General features: G+C 34.4%; 1 protein-coding gene across 3 annotated transcripts in view; it reads left to right on the top strand.

The window, feature by feature from the left end:
* Positions 1-20065, top strand: part of STRN3 (striatin 3) — a 103659-nt gene that overhangs the window by 73481 nt on the left and 10113 nt on the right. For 2 of the 3 annotated variants that reach the window (XM_053594905.1, XM_053594906.1), the window contains 7 exons: positions 7140-7280; positions 11408-11541; positions 12879-13054; positions 13238-13285; positions 13555-13676; positions 17548-17715; positions 19251-19391. In XM_053594905.1, the coding sequence (XP_053450880.1) occupies positions 7140-7280; positions 11408-11541; positions 12879-13054; positions 13238-13285; positions 13555-13676; positions 17548-17715; positions 19251-19391 (930 nt within the window). The remainder of the gene's footprint in view (positions 1-7139; positions 7281-11407; positions 11542-12878; positions 13055-13237; positions 13286-13554; positions 13677-17547; positions 17716-19250; positions 19392-20065) is intronic. The other variant, XM_053594907.1, reaches the window with a different exon arrangement.

Genomic DNA, 20065 nt, shown 5'->3' on the forward strand with positions numbered 1-20065 from the left:
TAGTTTTTTCTTTTAAGAAATGAAAATAGGTTTCAGAGTCATATACTTATTTTGTATATGTTATCATAAACTGACTAAATCTGCTAAAGGTTTCTTTAGAAACATTACATGATAGTGCTTCTCATTTGAAATAGAAGTTAGACATCTTTTTGAGGTTTAAAAATAAGTCCTCTTAAGGTTTTTTTTTGGAGGTTTATATAATTTTTCTGAAAAATTTTTTAATTAAAAACATTTAGAAATACTAGAAACAAATCAACTAAAGTTTTAAATCCTTGTATAGAATTTAAACTTTTTTTTGAGACAGTCTCACTATGTTGCCCTTGGTAGAGTGCTGTGGTGTCACAGCTCACAGCAACCTCAAACCCTTGGGCTTAAGCGATTCTCTTGCCTCAGCCTTCCAAGTAGCTGGGACTATGGGCACCTGCCACAATGCCAGGCTATTTTTTGTTGCAGTCGTTATTATTGTTTAGCTGGCTCAGGCTGGGTTCGAACCTGCTAGCCTTGTTGTATGTGGCTGGTGCCCTACTCACTGAGCTACAGGTACCGAGCCTTTTTTTTTAGTTAGACTATAGTGTATACAATTATACAATTTTATAATTCAGTTATAGAAAACATTTTATGTCAACAAATAATTTCTTTGTGTATATTTTTAATTCCCCCCTCCCAAGGAATATTGGAGAACCTAACATGTGAATTAGGTGAAAGGACTGCTGTGACTGAATTAGGATCTAGGGACTCCTAGTTCCATAACTTAAGGATTTCATGGCTTAGTAATATGTTATTACCTAGATGTATACTATATTATTCAGTTTACTCCCTTTTAATTTTGACCATTTTTTTCCAAAAAATGAACTTTGTTTATTTAATTATGAAAATAGCACATTCTTATTAAGCAATGTAAGAAATATGTAGGAATATAAAGAAAAAAATAAAAATTACCTGTAATCCTCCCACTCATATTACGTATGTTTATTTGACATTTATTTATTCATCCAGCTTTTCCTAAAAGTCTTTATACATAAAGCTTTTTTATATTTCAACTAGAATATCATTATATTATTTTTTAAACTCATCATTTCTTTCTTAATGTTTATAGTCATCTATTGGGATTGGGGGCGGGCGTTTTTTGTTTTGTTGGAGACAAGAGTTTCACTTTGTTACCAAGCTGGAGTTCAGTGGTGTCATCATAGCTCACTTAAACAACCTTTAATTCCTGGGCATGCGTGATGCTCTTGCCTTAGCCTCCTGAGTAGGTGGGACTGTAGGCCTATGCTGCCATACATAGCTAATTTTTTATTTTGATTTTTTGTAGAGAAGGCCCCCCTGTTGCCCAGGTTGGTGTCAAACTTCTGGCCTTAAGTGATCCTCCTGCTTTGGTCTGCCAAAGTGCTAGGATTACAGGTGTGAGCCATTGCACTCAGCCAATGTCTTATAGTCATCTAAAACATTAATTGTTGTGGTATTTCATTTTGTGGATTTGAACTAACCTTCATCAGTTAAACAGAGTTTCTGATTTTTATTCATTTTTGTGAACATCACTGTCTTTAATGTTACTTAGATAAGTAGGTAACAGGGATAAGGATTCCAGTAAATTGTTGCAGGAAAGAACAATTAAGAAATAATAAATTGTTTCTTTTTTATAGTTTATAAAATCTATAAATGAAAACTTTAGCTCTTAGAAACAAAGTTTAGTGTGAAAATACTGGCTTTGAATCTCTAGCATATAGATGAAAGTTAAGAAAGTAAAATTTTTTTTGTGTGGTTTATGGATCACAAACTTCTCATGGTTTTAATTCAAGTAGCTCATTGTAGTACTAAAATATTATTTTAAATAATAAGACAATTTAAGAATTGGCTCGGCACCTATAGCTCAAGTGGCTAAGGTGCCAGTCACATAACCAAAACTGGCGGGTTCAAATCTAGCCTGGGCCTGCCAAATAACAATGACAACTACAACCAAAAAATAGCCAGGCGTTGTGGTGGGCACCTATAGTCCCAACTACTTGGGAGGCTGAGGCAAGAGAATCGCTTAAGCCCAGGAGTTGGAGGTTGCTGTGAGTTGTGATGCCACTGCTTTCTACCCAGGGCCTTAGCTTGAGGCTCTGTCTCAAAAAAAAAAAAAAAAGACAATTGAAGAATTTTATGAGCATTTTTATCAGCCAGTCATTGTTGATTTTTATTCTGATATTCTAGATGTAGCTTTGCCTCTTGCCTCAGTCTCTTTTTTTTTTAATATTTTTTTTATTTTTTTTTTAATTTCAGCTTGTTTGTTCATTCTTCTTTGTTTGAAGTACTCTTTTTTGTTGTTCATTTTCTTCTTCCTCTGGCAATGCTCTGTCCTGCTGTTTTTGATGTTAATAGAGACAGAGTCTTACTCTGGCTCACTGCTGTTCATACTGGTCTCGAACCTCTGAGCTCAGGCAATCCACCCGCCTTGGCCTCCCACCATGCCTGGCCTCTTGCCTCAGCCTCTTTTCTAGCTCTCTTGAAATATATATTATTATTATTAGCTATAGTCACCTTTTGAGTTCCGGTGTTCTTATAATACAGTAGGATGACTATAACTAATAATAAGAATATATTTTTCAGTATTCTATCTAATTGTAAATTTGTATCCATTGACAAACCTGGATTTATTTTCTTTATTCCAGATTGTGAACAAATCACACACCTACTGTATCATTACACTGCCTTCCTAAAGATTTTAACCCCCAGCTTCTTAGAGGGAAGAAAACTGTTTGCTATATGGAATCAGCAGATGTCTTCCAATTTAATGTCTTTTTTTCCTTTTTTGAAGGGAAAGAGAAAAATGCCAAGAATGTTGACTTTTTAACTTTGTAAAGTCTCATTCAAGATTTGATACTTAAGTGGAAAGGCTTATAAAATCAAGTACTAAGCTAGTTTCTGTGTCTTCTAGTTTGTTCACTCCACCCTTCTTTTTTGCCCCCACCAGAGGAAATGAGTTAAAAGTGACATCTTTACAAAAAAAAAAAAGTGACATCTTTACTTTGAAGTGTAGACCCCCACTTTAGTGTTTCCTTCTTACTAAGTAAGATATACTCAAGAGATGTACTTTTATTAGTATTTCTAAAATTCAAAACTACCAAACTAAAGAGGCTTGATAAAGTTATTTTGGTCTCAGGCATCAATGGGTTAATAGCATCCTTTTCTTTTTAACATTTTATTCTGATATAATTTTTTTTATTTTATTTTATTCATTTTTTCTTTTTGAGGTGTTCTTTCAGTATGTTGCTCATGCTAACCTTAAACTCCTGGGGTCAGGCGTTCCTTCCCCCTCAGTCTCCCAAATAACGGGAACTTATACTGAGTTGCAGTATATACCCAGCTAGACATAATTTCTGACTTAAGAAAAGTTTACAAAAGTAGCACAGAGAGTTTCATATACTTTTCATCCAGGTTCCTCAAATGTTAACATTTTACCACATTTGCCTTATTCTTTCTGTAAACACTGTGTATGCTGGGTTTTTTGGAGCAGTTTAGAAAACTATGTTGTAGACATCTTGCTGCTTAAATACAGTAGTGTTTATGACCTAACCGCAAAGATGCTCTCACATGACAGAGTACAAAAATTGGAAATCAGGAATTAACATTGATACAAGTCTAAAACCTAGTTTTCTTTCACTTTTTAATAATTTCTAAATTTTCTATAATTTCGGGGGAGAGTGAGAGAAAGTTCCAGATTAATCTATAAAATTTTTGGGCCGGTCAGTTTTTTCTTTTTTAGCTTTTCATGGTATCCATTTTTGCTCTGTTTTATGCCTCAGTAAAAACTTGTAAACCTATTTGGGTCTGGTGAAACTTGTGTTGTCCCAGTTTTTGGGAGGCTGAGGCAGGAGGATCACTTGAGCCCTGCAGTCTGAGGTTGCAGTGAGGCACAGTGATGCCATTACACTCTGGCTGGGGAAACAGAACAAGACTATGCCTCAGAAAAAATAATGTGAATTGGGGCGGCATCTGTGGCTCAGTGAGTAGGGCGCCGGCCCCATATACCGAGGGTGGCGGGTTCACCCAGCCCCGGCCAAACTGCAACAACAAAAGAAAAATAGTTGGGCGTTGTGGCGGGCGCCTGTAGTCCCAGCTGCTCCGGAGACTGAGGCAAGAGAATCACATAAGCCCAAGAGCTGGAGGTTGCTGTGAGCTGCATGTGACGCCACAGCACTCTACCGAGGGCGGTACAGTGAGACTCTGTCTCTACAAAAAACAAAAAAAAATAATGTAAATTGATAATGATTAAAAATTACACATAGCATCTGAAGTAAATGGGAAGCATCTGAAACACAGAGCCTTAGAATATAAGAGAGGAACAAAAGATCTTTTGAGACTTTCTTTGATATTAGTAACTGTTTTTAACATGAAAAATTTAAACTGTCAACTATGATTATTTTCCTTTGATAGATTCTGTCATTCTTAGATCTTGTTACTTCTATGCTATACTATACCTATAAAGTTTAGCTTTATCAAGAAGGTAATATTATTATTTTTTTTTTAAGATTTATACCTTTCTCCACTTTAAAACTTCACATTTTGAGGCTTGGTGCCCATAGCTCAGTGAGCACGTGCTGGCCACATATGCTGAGGCTGGTTGACGATTGCAACAAAAAAATAGCTGGGCGTTGTGGCAGGCACCTGCAGTCCTGGCTACTTGGGAGGCTGAGACAAGAGAATCGCTTAAGCTTAAGAGTTTGAGATTGCGGGCAGCACCTATGACTCAGTTGGTAAGGTGCCGGCCCCATATACCGAGGGTGGCAGGTTCAAACCTGGCCCGGCCAAACTGTAACCAAAAAATAGCTGGGCGTTGTGGCGGGCGCCTGTAGTCCCAGCTACTCGGGAGGCTGAGGCAAGAGAATCGCTTAAGCCCAGGAGTTGGAGGTTGCTGTGAGCTGTGAGGCCACGGCACTCTACCGAGGGCCATAAAGTGAGACTCTGTCTCTACAAAAAAAAAAAAAAAAAAGAGTTTGAGATTGCAGTGAGCTGTGACACCACAGCACTCTACCGAGGGCAACATAGAGACTGTCTCAAAAAAGAAGAAAAAGAACAAACCAATTAGAAATCTATTGCAGGGCGGTGCCTGTGGCTCAATCGGTAGGGCGCCGGCCCCATATACCGAGGGTGGCGGGTTCAAACCCGGCCCCGGCCAAACTGCAACCAAAAAATAGCCGGGCGTTGTGGCGGGCGCCTGTAGTCCCAGCTACTCAGGAGGCTGAGGCAGGAGAATCCCTTAAGCCCAGGAGTTGGAGATTGCTGTGAGCTGTGTGAGGCCACAGCACTCTACCGAGGGCCATAAAGTGAGACACTGTCTCTACCAAAAAAAAAAAAAAAAAAAGAAATCTATTGCAGTAATTCATAAGTGAAAGCCAGAATTAAAATCAGTAGAGAGAGAGGTTAACCTGAAGAATAACATCAAAGGAGGACTTTTTTGGTGGGGGGGAACAGCTTTTGCCCCCTATGTTACAATAAAGAAAAATTGTTAAGATGTCGTTGTAGAATTTTAAGAACTGACTCATTGGGCTGTGTAATTATACAAATGGGAAATTTATAAAGAGGAGCTTATTTGGGGGGGGGGTTGGGGGGGACTGAGTCTCACCATGTCGCCCTCAGTAGAGTGCTATTGCATCACAACTCACAGCAACCTCAAACTCCGGGGCTATAGTGATTCTCTTGCCTCAGCCTCCCAAGTAGCTGGGACTAAGGTGCCTACCACAATACCCGGCTTTTTTTTTTTGTTGTAGTTGCCATTGTTGTTTTGCAGGCCCCGGGCCAGGTTCGAACCCACCAGCCTTGGTGTATATGACTGGCACCTTAACCACTGTGCTTTGGGCGCCGAGCCAAGAGGAGCTATTTGTAAAGAAAGAATAACATTTATTTTCTTTCACATTGAATTTAACTGGTGGCTGAACATCCAACTGGCAGTTTTTCATTTATTAGATTTTGTTTACAGTTACTTCACTGTAACTGAGGAAAAATCCTCAGGTAATATGGAGTTTCTCCACTGTAATCATTTTAGAAACTTCAGACTACATGATATATTTCATAATACAGAAGTAGAGTTGTATAAACATTTCTAAGAATTTAGGGATTAGTATAAACTAGAACTAATAATTTAGATTCTTGCTATTTTCTATTAAGTTTTATCATCTCATTACATATCATAGGTAAATGATAGTTCTCAGAGTTGCTAATGCTAAAATAGCCACAGTGAACTTAATAATTATATAGCAGTTTAGTCCCTTAACATTGACATTAGTGAATATAAGGTCATAATGTTTGACCTTGTATATACCTATTTTAATTGTTTTTCCTTTATATATATAGATTAGAAAATACTTTGTCTTTCAAACTATTTTTTTTATATTCTTAAAACTAAATTTTCTTTCAAAATACATGTTGAAAATAAATAATTCTGCCATTTCAAAGGTAAAGAATATTTCACCATACTGCAGAAGCTTTCGTGTTATATATATTTTGAATTATCTGGGCAATAGCTGAAATTCTCCCCTTAGATTTATGGCCTAATTGTTGACTCTTCATATTGTTATGAGAAATTCAGAGCTCGTGGGTAAATTAAATTTTTCAAATTTGTTAAAAGTGAAACAAAAACATTTTGAGAGAAATTATGGTTGATTTGCTATTGACAGATTTGTGCTAATGTGGCAAGAAAATATCCATGGAAACACCAGGTAAAGTTAATTGTTCGTTGCACCCTCATAAAAATCGTTTGTACTTATTACTTTGTTAACTTTTTTAAACAGTAAATTAAGTCGAAAAGCCCCTGTTTTATTCTTTGCACTGGTAAACATTAACCTTAAACACCAACATTTTTCTGTTACCTTCTGTGTCTGTGAGCTTGCAGAACTTTGGCTGAGTAACAGAACCCTCCCTCCCCACCTCCCCCAACTCCCCCTTTCTGTTTAAAATACATGGTGGAGATATGTATCTCCAAAGTATTGTAAATACTTTGAATATTTAAACTCTTAATATGTTTTGGGAAGTGGTATGGAGAAATTGAAGACAGCTTTAATTATTTGATATTTTAAGAGCCTGTTTTGTTAATAAATTGGCTGCTGGCAAGTCAGGCGGTAGCCATTAAACAAACTTCTACTGCTAACATTAATTTACAGGGGTCAACAGGACAAAACTCTACGACATGATAGCTGATCTGGGAGATGATGAGCTGCCCCACATCTCTTCAGGAATCATTAATCAGTCTAGGTCAGCCTCTACTAGAATGACTGATCATGAAGGTGCAAGAGCAGAGGAAGGTACAAAAATTCAGCTACCATGTTTATTTACATTTCAGAAAGCTGTAACTCCAAAACACATTTTAATATTGCAAATTTACTGCTGTTTAAAATGCTGATGATCGTTTTATATGATCTTCAGAAAAGGTGTTGGGCAAGCTCTTGATACAGGGATTGTCTTAGGAATTTTGAAATTTTGGGCTTCTATTTCATTATATTTTGTTTTTCTTTTTAATGTTTGGAGTTGTTTCCATCATAGGTCAATTCAGAGTACCTTTCTTAAGTCTACCTTTAACTTACAGATGTAGTTAGTAACTGGAAAATAGTAATTTATAAAAATAAGCACTAAATACATATGGAAAAAACAATTCGTTTTGTTATATTCTTTAAATTTAGCACTAATAACCACCACTTCCTAGAAGACAACTACAAGCATCAGCCCTTGTGCTTGAAACATTATATATATTCTAAAAATATGTGACTTTTACCTAATTTAATCATTTTAGACTTAGCCAACACCATTATTTCTTAACTTTGGTAGCAAGTATGTATTAACTTCTAATGAATTTTCTAAAATTTGCCTACTTCAAAAATGTGTGGAAAATGAAAGTACTACTTAATTTTTTCTAGAATTCATTTTAGCTGCTAATATACCTGAATAGTTTATTCTAGGTCTAGTTACTTATAACTCTAAGTAGTAAATCTGAATTTTTAATCAGAGTATTATAATGTATAAGATATAATTTATTATCTAATAATTGAATATAGATTGAATTCCTTTACTGTTTCTGCTTTTGCTGTGTAGAGGGATTTGTTTGATGCCCTAGTCAAACAATTTTTTTTTTTTTTTTTTTTTTTTGCAGTTTTTGACTGGGGCTGGGTTTGAGCCCACCACTTCCAGTATATGTGACCAGCTCCCTGCTCCTTTGAGCCACAGGCACTGCCCCTAGTCAAACAATTTTAAATTCCTTTTCAGATTTCCCTAATAATAACATTTTCTTTACAGTTAAATATTTCTGTATTTCCTCACATTAATTTACCACTAACCTTAATCAGTAAGAAAATTTAAGGAAAGATTTTAAAATAATGAAATCTGGGTAAAATGAATGAAAAGTATAAAATAGTGTCTGTTAATTCTTTTGGATCTCATTTCCCCCAGTAAGCTATTTTCCTGTTTTACTTGAAAAATATTTTCTAAATACACTTCAACTCCATTATTTTTTCATTTTATGCATTTAGTAGTGATTTAGCTTCTTTGGCTTTTTTTGGTCTATTTTACCAAATAATGCCTGGTACAGCTTGCTACAATTTTTATAATTATATTTAAACGGCAGATTTTACAGTTTAGGGCTAAGCCATTTTAACAGCCATATTAACTGTAATATCTTGTAAATGTTTCAAGCTAATAACATGGAAAAAGCCAGTCAAGGCCCATCCTAAACAAAAACCAATTTAGAGCTCTGTGTGTGTGTGTGTGTGTGTGTTCATGAGTACATATGTGTTTTAAAGAAAAAATGTAAGTCAGTGGTTTCTTTTTTAATGGTAGGAGAATGGAGCAGGGGCATGGGGAGATTTCTTAAGTGTGGACATCATTATACTTTTCAAAGGGTAAATCTTAATAGAGATTTGTTACTTGAAGAGATTTGAGTTTAAGAAGGAAACATTGGAGTTCATAATCTACTTTCAGTGGCACTCCTCCACTTTATACTTTGCTTTTGAAGTCCATGTTATAAAGAACTAATGTCCATTTTAGTTCTTAAACCCTTCCATACTATTGTCAATAAAGATTTAAGACACACCATGTTGCCACTGGCATAAATAGAAATCAATTACTGTCTCCTTTGGGTTTGATAAAGCTGGAGGAGGAAGGAAGAGTTTGAAACGTGAGCTACAGGTTTCCTTGGTCAGAGTACCCATAAAAGGAAGATTATAAAAGTATGAAAAAGACCTTGTTATAAGATTCTGTTTCATAGACCCATGATACCAATATTCTTATATTCCTTGATGAAATCTCTTTGGCTACCTGATGAAAAGTATTAGAATTTCCATCATTAAATCAAAACTACTTTGTTTAACAATTTTATTTTTCTTTGAATTGCTAATGACATTTTTATGTCATTTTTATATAACCATGTGCTGTAGGTAATTAACGTTAATAAAATGAATTTGTAGAATAGAAATTAATTGCCTCTGCAAGGAAGCAAGGGCAAACAAATTGAGTACCTATCGTGATTAACATAAGCCACAGGGATTGGTGATATGAAAAGCAGAAATAATAACGTAAAAGATTTTTTACACATAGATATGTAAGTAAATTTCGAGTAAACAGTATAGCTTGCTATATATGGATAAATACGTTTGTGTATAAAGAACAGAATTGTAATCGTGATTAATTTGAAATCAGTATGCTAATTTTGTGTAAAATGCAATTAATCTAAAACTACAGTAAAATTAGCTAATATCGTCCAGATACTTTCCTTCACATGCCCTGAAATTAGTCAGTGGCTGAATCAGAAGTATTCCTGGACAAAGATTATATGATAATACAAAGTAATTTGTTACTGTAAAGTTACTTTATTGGGCTTTTATTAAGATTTGTGTTAGTAATTGTTTATATCATTGTGAATGGGAGAAATTAGTGGCATTTTTATTCTAACTTTTCTTAGAAACTAATGTGAGGTTAAAGAAAAAAATATTTCTTTGTCCTAGTGAAAAATGGTTTGAGTAAAATATTATCTAATGACTTTTAGATAATTGTTCTTAAACGTAATAATAAACTATTGATTTTATAGTTCCTAGTTGCTTCTGATGTTACCAGAACTGCATACTAGATATTGGTAGGAAAGATCAGTGCTTCACATTGTTCAGATTCAATAAGTATAATCATTTAAAGATTAATTAAATACTATTCAGTATCCCTGTGTGTGTATATTTTCTGTCATATGCTTTCAGATTTACTGTAGATTAGTTGCTGATCACAAGTTCATTTTAGGACCCTGAGTCAAAAATTATATAGATTACTTTGATAGAGGATAAAATAATAAAATAATGAGATACTCTAATTAAAGATGAGTTTTACTTTGGTCATATATCATTTTTCATAGGAATTTTTTAAAATTAATGATCAGCTTCAGGTTTTTGTATGTTATGCTATGGCTGTTACAGTGAAGTCTTTAGGTCATGGTGCAGTCATTCAGTTATTGCAGAGTTTAATTGAGTAGTAGTATGGGAAAAAAACGTTTGAAGTAATTTAATTGGAACTGCTAATATTAACAAGGAAAGCTGAGAAAAGTAAAATCTTTCACCTGAGTTTAGTTTTAAATTGAAATGGCAAATAATTCTGATCAGAAACTTAAGGTTTTAGAGTTAGTTAATATAGGTTAGTTGCTTGGTTTTAGAAATGTCAAGGTAAATAAAGGGGACATTAAAATAAATATTATAATCAGAGATTTACAGCTGGAAGACATTCTGAAGATTGCATGGATTAGCCTTTTACAGAAAGGAAACTGATATTGTTGGTGGATGGTAAACTGCCTTTTCCCACCTAGCCTATGGCTGTTACTGAAGGAATCTGAAAATTAAGGCTTCTTTCCAGTGATGTGATACTATATAGCAGACTGTTTGAAAACCATTTACATCTGAATGTTTATATTAATTTTTTTTACCAGAGATTGGAATGCCTAGCCCTTCTTTAGAAAACAGAAGGACTTAGCAGCAACCTATTATATTTTTAAAATACTGTATGAGCTAATTTGAGGTTGATGGAGGAGTTTTCCCCATGAATAGCTGAAATCTGATATGTACTTATTTAATTATTTAATCAAAATTTGCCCTATTTCTTATTTAACATATCAATTCTAGTTACAATTTTATAGGTGTAATAAGAGATTTAAACAGACAAAGTTTTCATGCCCCACCTCCTACTCCAGAATGATATATGTAGTACACATTTGATTTATGGAATTACTATGTCGTAATTCCAACATAATTGTTTAGTACTGTTCAATAACAGGATTTTTGAGTGGAAGTGGGAAAATAAAAATTATATTACTAAATGTTCTAACTGTTAAGTACTTAAGTTTTCCCCACAATATTGTCTTGTACTGTATGATTTTTCAGCATTTAAGAAGCGGTTTTGTTCTTTATAGCTGAACCAATAACGTTTCCATCTGGAGGAGGCAAGTCATTTATTATGGGTTCTGATGATGTTTTGTTAAGTGTACTGGGCCTTGGAGACCTTGCAGACTTGACGGTAACAAATGATGCAGACTATAGTTATGATGTAAGTGCAGTTTTATTTTTAATTTTTTAATGATTTAATAGAAGGCTCCTTATTTTTTGGAATCACTTATAAAAAAGAATTAATGTCAAGGTGCATGGAAAAAGATAAGTTTAAGTGTGTCATTGTGTTAATTTGAAGTGACCTGTAGTTTTTCTTTTGTAACTATTGTCTTTGTGGTGTTTGTATTTTTCGTAGGCATTTTGGTGGAGTAGCTACAAGTTTGGGATGATTACCTTAACATGTTGATCAATAAATATATCTTGAGTAGTCAACTCTCAATTATCTAAAATGAAGCCATATTTTGTTTTTAATAAGAAAAAGTAAATAACCTGAATCATTTGTCTTCAGAATACTACTTAAAAAGCATGTTTTATTTTTGAACTTTTATTTTCTTAAGGGTATTGTTAAAGTTAGCTTGATCGTTTCCTTAGTACTTATTAACACCTTCATATTAGGAGTGGGGCGAGGATGGAAGGGGTGGGATGGCCAGTGTTAGAGGTGAAACTTGTCTTGGATTTAATTTTTTCTGAACATTAAACATTCAAGTGAGAGTTAACTATATACTTATTTAGATATTTACGATAATTTTAGTTTTTCAGCAAATCCATTTTTTCCTTTTTATAATAAATTTCTTTTTTTACTTTAAAAAAAAAACCTATGTTAGCATTTTTTTACAGACAGCCCTTGGTAGGCTGGATTATTCTCATTAGTACTTTTTAAAGTATATAAGCAATTAAATTCTAGTAAACTTTTGACTACTTTAAAAGTGGTTTTACAGCCTGTCTTAACAGTTGGAGAAATGATACTCTATCAATATCCAGAATTATGAAAAGTGGGATGAAAACATTCTTAAAGGATCTTTAGTTTAGACTTTTAGAAAGTAGCTTAACTTGCTGCCTTTTAAATTTTCACACGCTAATAAATTTTCCTAAATGATAACCATACTGTTAATACAGTGCCCTTAGGTATTTGGTAATAATTTTTATATCAGTTTTTTTTGTTTGTTTTAATGTAAAGTATTGCAGCAGTGGTAGATAACGTTGTTCTCATTTGAACATTTTATAGGAGTTTTGGGTTTAGCATGATAATTAGGTAAAATCAGATTAAGGAACTCTTCATTTAAACTAGGTATTTGTAAAGCTTATGAAGTTCTGAGTTCTTATTAAGTGATAAAAATGTGTTATAAAATTTTTAAGGCACATTAAATTTTCACTGGACATTTTAGCAAAACAGTTTTAAATATATGTATTAAACATCTCAGAAAGAAACGATCAGAAACTCCACATGCCAACCAGTTTACTACTTTTACCACTAAATATTGCACTCTTTCTTTTTAGTTGCCTGCCAATAAAGATGCCTTTCGAAAGACATGGAACCCCAAGTATACACTACGTAGCCATTTTGATGGAGTACGGGCATTAGCTTTTCATCCTGTAGAACCTGTGCTGGTTACTGCCTCTGAGGACCATACCCTGAAACTTTGGAATTTACAAAAAACAGTTCCTGCCAAAAAGCAAGTATATTAATGTTAGCCTAGTTTTTTTGTTCCAATTTTGCTAACATAAGTAGTTTATTCCTCTTTATTGTCCCATATCTTTTATGTACACATTTGATCTAGCTACTCTTTAGTATCAGCCGATGATTTATGATTATGTAATTGCCTTCTCTTCCCCTCCCTTTTTTCCCCCTCTTTTAGGAGTGCCTCTTTAGATGTAGAGCCCATCTACACATTTAGGGCCCACATGTAAGTTTTATTGAATTAGTACTTAATTAACAACCATAATTATTAATTGTTATTAAACTTTATAACCTCAAAACTTAGAATTTTCTGTGTTTTATATTAGAGAAGACATGTTTAATAATTAGTGAGAATATGAATATAATAGTATTCAAATGTATATACATGTTCACCTAAAACAGTTTTTACGTGTTATATAAATTCAGCCAAGGAGAAATAGGGATTTGAGTTTCTTACGATTTATAGGTAATTTTTTTCTTCTCTTCTTATAATAGTGGCCCTGTTCTATCGTTAGCTATTAGTTCTAATGGAGAACAGTGTTTTAGTGGTGGTATTGATGCAACCATCCAGTGGTGGAATATGCCTAGTCCTAATGTGGATCCATATGATACATATGGTAAGTAAAAGGATCAAAATGTATGTTTGGCTTATATGGAGCTGATAAAACTAAATACTTCAACTATTGCTATAAGATTGTTTAAACATACAGTTTTCTTTCCATTTGCTAGTTATATGCTTTGTTGAAGAGGAAGAATTTGGAAGTATCGTGCTATGAGTATTTAAGCTTGTTTCCTATGTTGTCCCAAAAAGCATATTAGTCTGTGTTTATTGAAATGTTAATTAATTTCAGTACTAAAAGGAGAAGGAAACAAAATAGTACTAAGGTAACCATTTTTTAAATTTAAATAGCTTTTGTATAGTTAAAGAATGTGAAGTAGTCCAGGTGCAATGGCTCACACTATAATCCTAGCATTTGGGGAGGCTGAGGTGGACGGATTGCCTGAGCTAAAGAGTTCAAGACCAGCTTGAGCAAGAGCTAGACTCCGTCTCTAAAACTAGCCAGGTGTTGTAGTGGGCACCTGTAGTCTCAGCTACCCAGGAGGCTGAGGCAAGAGGATCACTTGACCCTAAGAATTTTAGGTTGCTATGAGCTATAACACCATGCCATTCTACTGAGGGTAAGAAAGTGAGAGTCTTGTCTCTAAAAAAACTTTTTTTTATATATGTATATAAAATTTATATATATGTGAAGCAAAAAAAACAATGGAAACAGAGGAACAATAAAGGTATAAATCAGCTTTTAGAGACCAGAAAACTCCTTAATTAAATTAATTAATTTATTTTGAGACAGAGGCTCACTCTGTTGCCCTGGGTAGTGTGCCATGGCATCATCATAGCTCATAGCAACCTTAAACTCTTGGGCTTAAGCTATCTTCTTGCCTGAGTTTTTTCTCTTTTATAGTGAAGACTGATTCTTGCCCTTGCTCAGGCTGGTCTTGCGCTCCTAAGTTCAAGCAATTCACCCGCCTTGGCTTCCCAGAGTGCTAGGATTATAGGTGTGAGCCACCACACTTGGACATCTCTTTAATTTCAAAATAGAAAACAAAAACCCTTTGACTTACAAATGAAGCTTTTAGAAATCTGTTCTTCAGAATTATCTACTCACATGCATTCAGATAAATTTATAAGGTCACTGTCCATAATTATAAAAAAAAGTTCATGGCTCTTTGTTCTTTTTAACACATACTTGGTGCCTGTGTTTGCCAGTCATAGTGGTAAGGACTAAATCAAGAAATAATAATTTAGTCTAGTAGAAAAGATAGATATTAAGTAAGGAAGGACCTGGCATCTTCAGTTATAACTTATAATAAATGGTAAGAAGATAGAATTCTATGAAAGAATAACTATTTGGAGTAAGTAGTTAGGAAAAGCCTATCTAAAATAGTGACATCCCAGTCAAAATCTGAAGAATAAAAAGGAGCTTTCAGTTTTAAGCCAGGAAGTGACTTGATAAATGCAGTTTAAAAAGGTGACTGTGACACTGTTGTAAAAGAATAAATTGGGTTGGGAAGAGTAGAAACAGAAATACCAGCTGGGAGGCTGCTGTGAAGTAGTAATCCAGTAGACAAGGTGAGAGTGGTGGTACCAGAGCAGTTAGAGTGTGTTTAATTAAGTTCCATTAGGGAAATAAAAGTAGAATAGACAGGATTTATTGGCATACCATATTGAGTAAATAAAGTGATAGGTAAATGACCATTGGTTTGGTCGTGTTTTTTTAATGAATAGCTTTATTGAGATATAACTTATCATAAAATTCGCCTTTTGAAAGTGCATAATTCAATAGTTTTTATGGTGTTTATAAGGTTGTATAACCGCCAATCCTGGGTTTTTAACATGAATAATTGAGTATATGATGGTAGCATTTATCAAAGTGAGGGCAGAATGGGTTTGAGATTTAAGATGGTGAATTGGATTTTAGTTATGTTAAGAGAAAACAGTATTAGGTTTTCAATACATAAATATGGAGCTCAAAGTTATCTGGGCTGGAGATTAAAATACGAAGAGTCTTCTCTCTATATACAGATACTTTAAGCTGTAATAATGGATGATGAAACATAGGAAGAGTGGGTTCTGTAGGGTAAGAAGAGACACCAACCTGGGACAGAAGCCCTCAGTAACTCTGACATTGATAGGGTAGCTAGAGCAAGAGTGCCAACAGAGGAAACCCAAAAGGTGGGACCCAAGTAGGACAAGTGCAGGAGAGTACAGACTCGTAGATGCATACCAGAGGAGTAGCCCATTTTGAGAACAAGGAAGCTGTCTACACTTTGAGGTGTTGCTGAGACATGTAATAACATGGGGATAGAAAGGCTCCTTCTCATAAGATGGCAAATGGGCCAGATAGAAGTTATACTCTAGGGCTAAAACCAGAGGATGAAGGGACCTCTGGATAACCTTTTAAGTCAGACTGATGGATAAAAAGCAGTATGACAGGAACAACCACAAAACAAAAAAAAGTTTGTAAGCTCAGCCCCTGTAGCTCGGGGGCTAGGGCGCCAGCCACATACACTAGGCTGGCAGGTTTGAAGCTGGCCTGGGCCTGCCAAGCAACAGTGACAACTACAACAAAAAAATAGCCAGGCGTTGTGGCGGCACCTATAGTCCCAGCTACTTGAGAGGCTTAGGCAAGAGAATCACTTAAGCCCAAGAGTTTGAGGTTGCTGTGAGCTGTGATGCAATAGCACTCTACTGAGGGCGACATAGTGAGAGACTGTCTCAAAAAAAAAAAAAAAATGGTTTGTAGCATCAAAGTAAGCATTTGATGAAATTGAGGTCATCGTTGATGATCTTTGCCAGTACTCTTTTCTCCTGCTTGGTGGAAGGAATAGAGTTAATGAAAATTTTTTTGTTCAAGTTGAGAGATTGGGATTTTTCTTTTTCTTTTTTTTTTTTGGCTACAGTACTGATACCAAGGAGGGGAATTTATATAGTAGAGAAACAGTAAACATGAAAGCAAGTTAGTGAATTGAATGCAATTCAGAATACATTTGGTAGAATTAGCTTTTGATAGGAAGGGAGACAAATTCTTATTTGTGTCTGGATGGTAGGACATGGCTTTAGTGATTTGTAGACTGGATGGCAAAAATGTGGGGTAAGGGTTCCTATTTGAATGCTGTAATTTCTGACTGAAGTATGAAGGCATACTCATTTATAAGGAAGGGAGGTTGGAAACTGAGAATAGTGGAGATGCTAAGAAATAGTCAAAGGAAGTGGGAAGTATTTACTAGAAAAAGAAGATTGAGTAATCATGCTCAATGTTGTTAGCTATCATATGTCCATCAATTGATGAGTAGACAAATAATATGTAGTATAATGGAATATTATTTGGCACTAAAAAGAAGTGGGGTGCTGATGCATACTACGACACGAATAAATCTCGAAAAGACCGTGCTAAGTGAAGGAAGCCAGTCTAAAAGGCCACTTAGTGTATGATTTCATTTATATAAAAATTGCAAAATATCCTGAATCAAGGATCAGAGACAAAAATGTTCACAATAGGCATTTTGGAGACAGAGTAGAGCTCCTAGAGCTGTGGAAAGGTAGGGAGAAAAAATTGGGGAAAATTGGTTTATGGGTGATGAAAGTCCTAAAATTGATTGTGGTAATAGTTGTGCAACTCCACAAATGTACTAAAACTCATCAAATTGTACACATTAAAACGAGTTGTATGCAAATTACATCTATATCTCAGTGAAGTTGGGTTTTTTAAAAAGAATATCTGTTATAGAAAATTGTGAAAATATAGAAAAATATTGATGAGAGGGAAGGATAAAAATAGCCCATAACTTCACCACTTAGAGATAGCTTTGGTTTATCTTCTTATGGCCTTTATGTGTGTTTGTTATACTTAATTACATAGTAAGTTGTCTTATGTACTAAAGTATTTCTTTTATCTAATATTTTTGTTTGTTTTTGTTTCTTCGCAGAGCCAAATGTTCTGGCTGGCACTTTAGTTGCTCATACAGATGCAGTCTGGGGTCTTGCTTATAGTGGCATAAAAAATCAATTACTGTCTTGTTCAGCAGATGGCACTGTTAGGTTATGGAATCCACAAGAAAAATTGCCATGTATTTGCACTTACAATGGGGACAAAAGTAAGTAAATTTTGCTTCTGTGAGAAAAATTATGTTTTTTAAATTTGAAAAATAAAAAAGGACAAAGTAATTGATTTATTATTTCTTTAGTGCTCCAAAGAGCTATATTGAAAGAATTTTATAAAACTTGTGAACTTTTTGTTCCTAGTCATTTTTTACTTGAAATGCTTTGCAACTATATTCTGTAGCTTTGTGCTTTTTGACTTTTTCTCTGTTCCATTTGAAAAATAAAACAATTCATTGCACATAACAGGAGGGTAGATAAATGAAGCTACTCAGGGACAACAGAAGGCACTCCTCCTGCTCCAAGTACTCACGGAGTCTGAAAGGATTACAGTCTGAAGCATACCTATGGTTTTTCTGAGCAGACTTGTTGGGTAATCCTGCCGTAATCATTACTAAAGCACCCTTATCTGGGAAGTACAAATTGGGTTGGTTTCATAATTTCGGATCTTTTCCCACCAAAGACAGCTTTAAGCAGTTTGCCTTTTTAAGATATGTATGTATATATGTGTATATAAGCTATATATAGTCTTATTATTCTTATTTTCCAAATCATTCAATTTCTAATGAAACGTTTAATTTGTATGAAAAATAATGTACTATTTTTATGTTTTAGTTGAGTAGTACGTCCTTAATTTTGTGACTTTCTTAGACACCTTATTCATTTTACTAATTTTTCAATTACCCAAATTGTAGAGGTAAAATTTATTTAGATAACCATTTCTTGCTTCACCCAGATAATGAATGGCCTGGCTCCAGACTTTATCTAATTGTGCATTGTTCTGGCTAGTTGAATTTAGTTTGTTAAAGAGAGAAATTTCTGCTCAGGTCACTTTAGGGGTGGTAGTACTACATCAGGGAATTCCAGAGTCCAAATTTCATTTTCACAGATCCAAAAATTTGACTTGTATTAGCTACTTGATAGGCTTACAGATCTCTGTAAGTTGACAGTAAGTGACTCTGTAGGTTGACACTAAGTGACCAAAACAATGATGTGAGAATGTTAATTTATCATTTTATCATATGAAGTATGTATAATTGACAAGTGAGCCAAAAGACTGACCTCTTATAAGAAAATACAGAGAAGAACATAAAACTTTTGCATGTATCTATACTTTAAGAGCTCTTTAGTTATATACATACATATTTTTTACATATATATATATATACATAACTAAAAATATATATATACATATTTTTTTTTTTGGAGACAGAGTCTCACTATGTTGCCCAGCTTACAGCAACCTCCAACTCCTGGGCTTAAGCAATTCTCTTACCTCAGCCTCCCAAGTAGCTGGGATACAGGTGCCTGCCACAATGCCCAGCTGTTTTTTTATTGCAGTTGTCATTGTTGGTTAGTTGTAGGTGGCTGGCGCCGTAACTACTGTGCTACAGGCACCAAGCCAGGTATATTTTTCTTATGTCAAATAGAATGTTATAAATAAAACATTTTTAAATAATTGAAGAAAAGTTTCTTATCTCACCATCTTGAATTACTGTGTTTACATTGTATCTCTTTGGGCTCCTTTCAGAGCATGGGACACCTACATCAGTTGACTTTATAGGTTGTGATCCAGCTCATATGGTGACCTCTTTCAACACTGGTAGTGCAGTAATTTATGATTTAGAAACATCACAGTCATTGGTGATGCTTTCATCACAGATCGATTCTGGTAAGTTTTCATAGGTTCCTTTGAAACATAAAAAAGGATTTTTACAAAGTAGAGGTTGATCCACCAGCTAATTTTCGTATTTTAACTATTTGTCTTTAGTATGGCAAAATAATTAGCTTCATTATGTTACATTTGTATTTGGTTACATTATTTCTGCTGTTTTCTTAAATTTTATGCTTAAACGATTGGGCATATGAGGAAAGAGGAGTAAGTAGAGCAATATGAAGGTGAAAAGTAGAGAAAATAATGTAATGAACTTGATATATTCTTCATTAGCTTCTGTTATTATCCATAAACGCCTGGGACTGTAAGTGTGACATGTGATGTATGTTTAACAGTTTATTTAAATAGGGATCCAGATAAGATCCATGCATTATGATTGGTTAATAGTCTCTGAGGTCTCTTTATGCATAGATTCACCCACCGTATGTTTTATTTTCCTTGCTTTTTATTTTAATTGAATAAATTAGAAAGTTTGTCTTAAGTTTCCCACAGTCTGGATTTTGTAACTTACATCCTTGGGGTATCATATGTTCCTTGGTTTCCCTATAAATTGATTATAGATCTAGAAGCTTTAGAGGCTTATTCAAATTTAGGTTCAAATTTTTCTTCTGTTGTAAATGTCTGAATGTGTTTGGCAAATCTACTTTATTTCGTAGGTAATTCACGAATTT

The sequence above is a fragment of the Nycticebus coucang genome, chromosome 6, assembly GCF_027406575.1.
Source record: "Nycticebus coucang isolate mNycCou1 chromosome 6, mNycCou1.pri, whole genome shotgun sequence".
Classification (NCBI taxonomy): domain Eukaryota; kingdom Metazoa; phylum Chordata; class Mammalia; order Primates; family Lorisidae; genus Nycticebus; species Nycticebus coucang.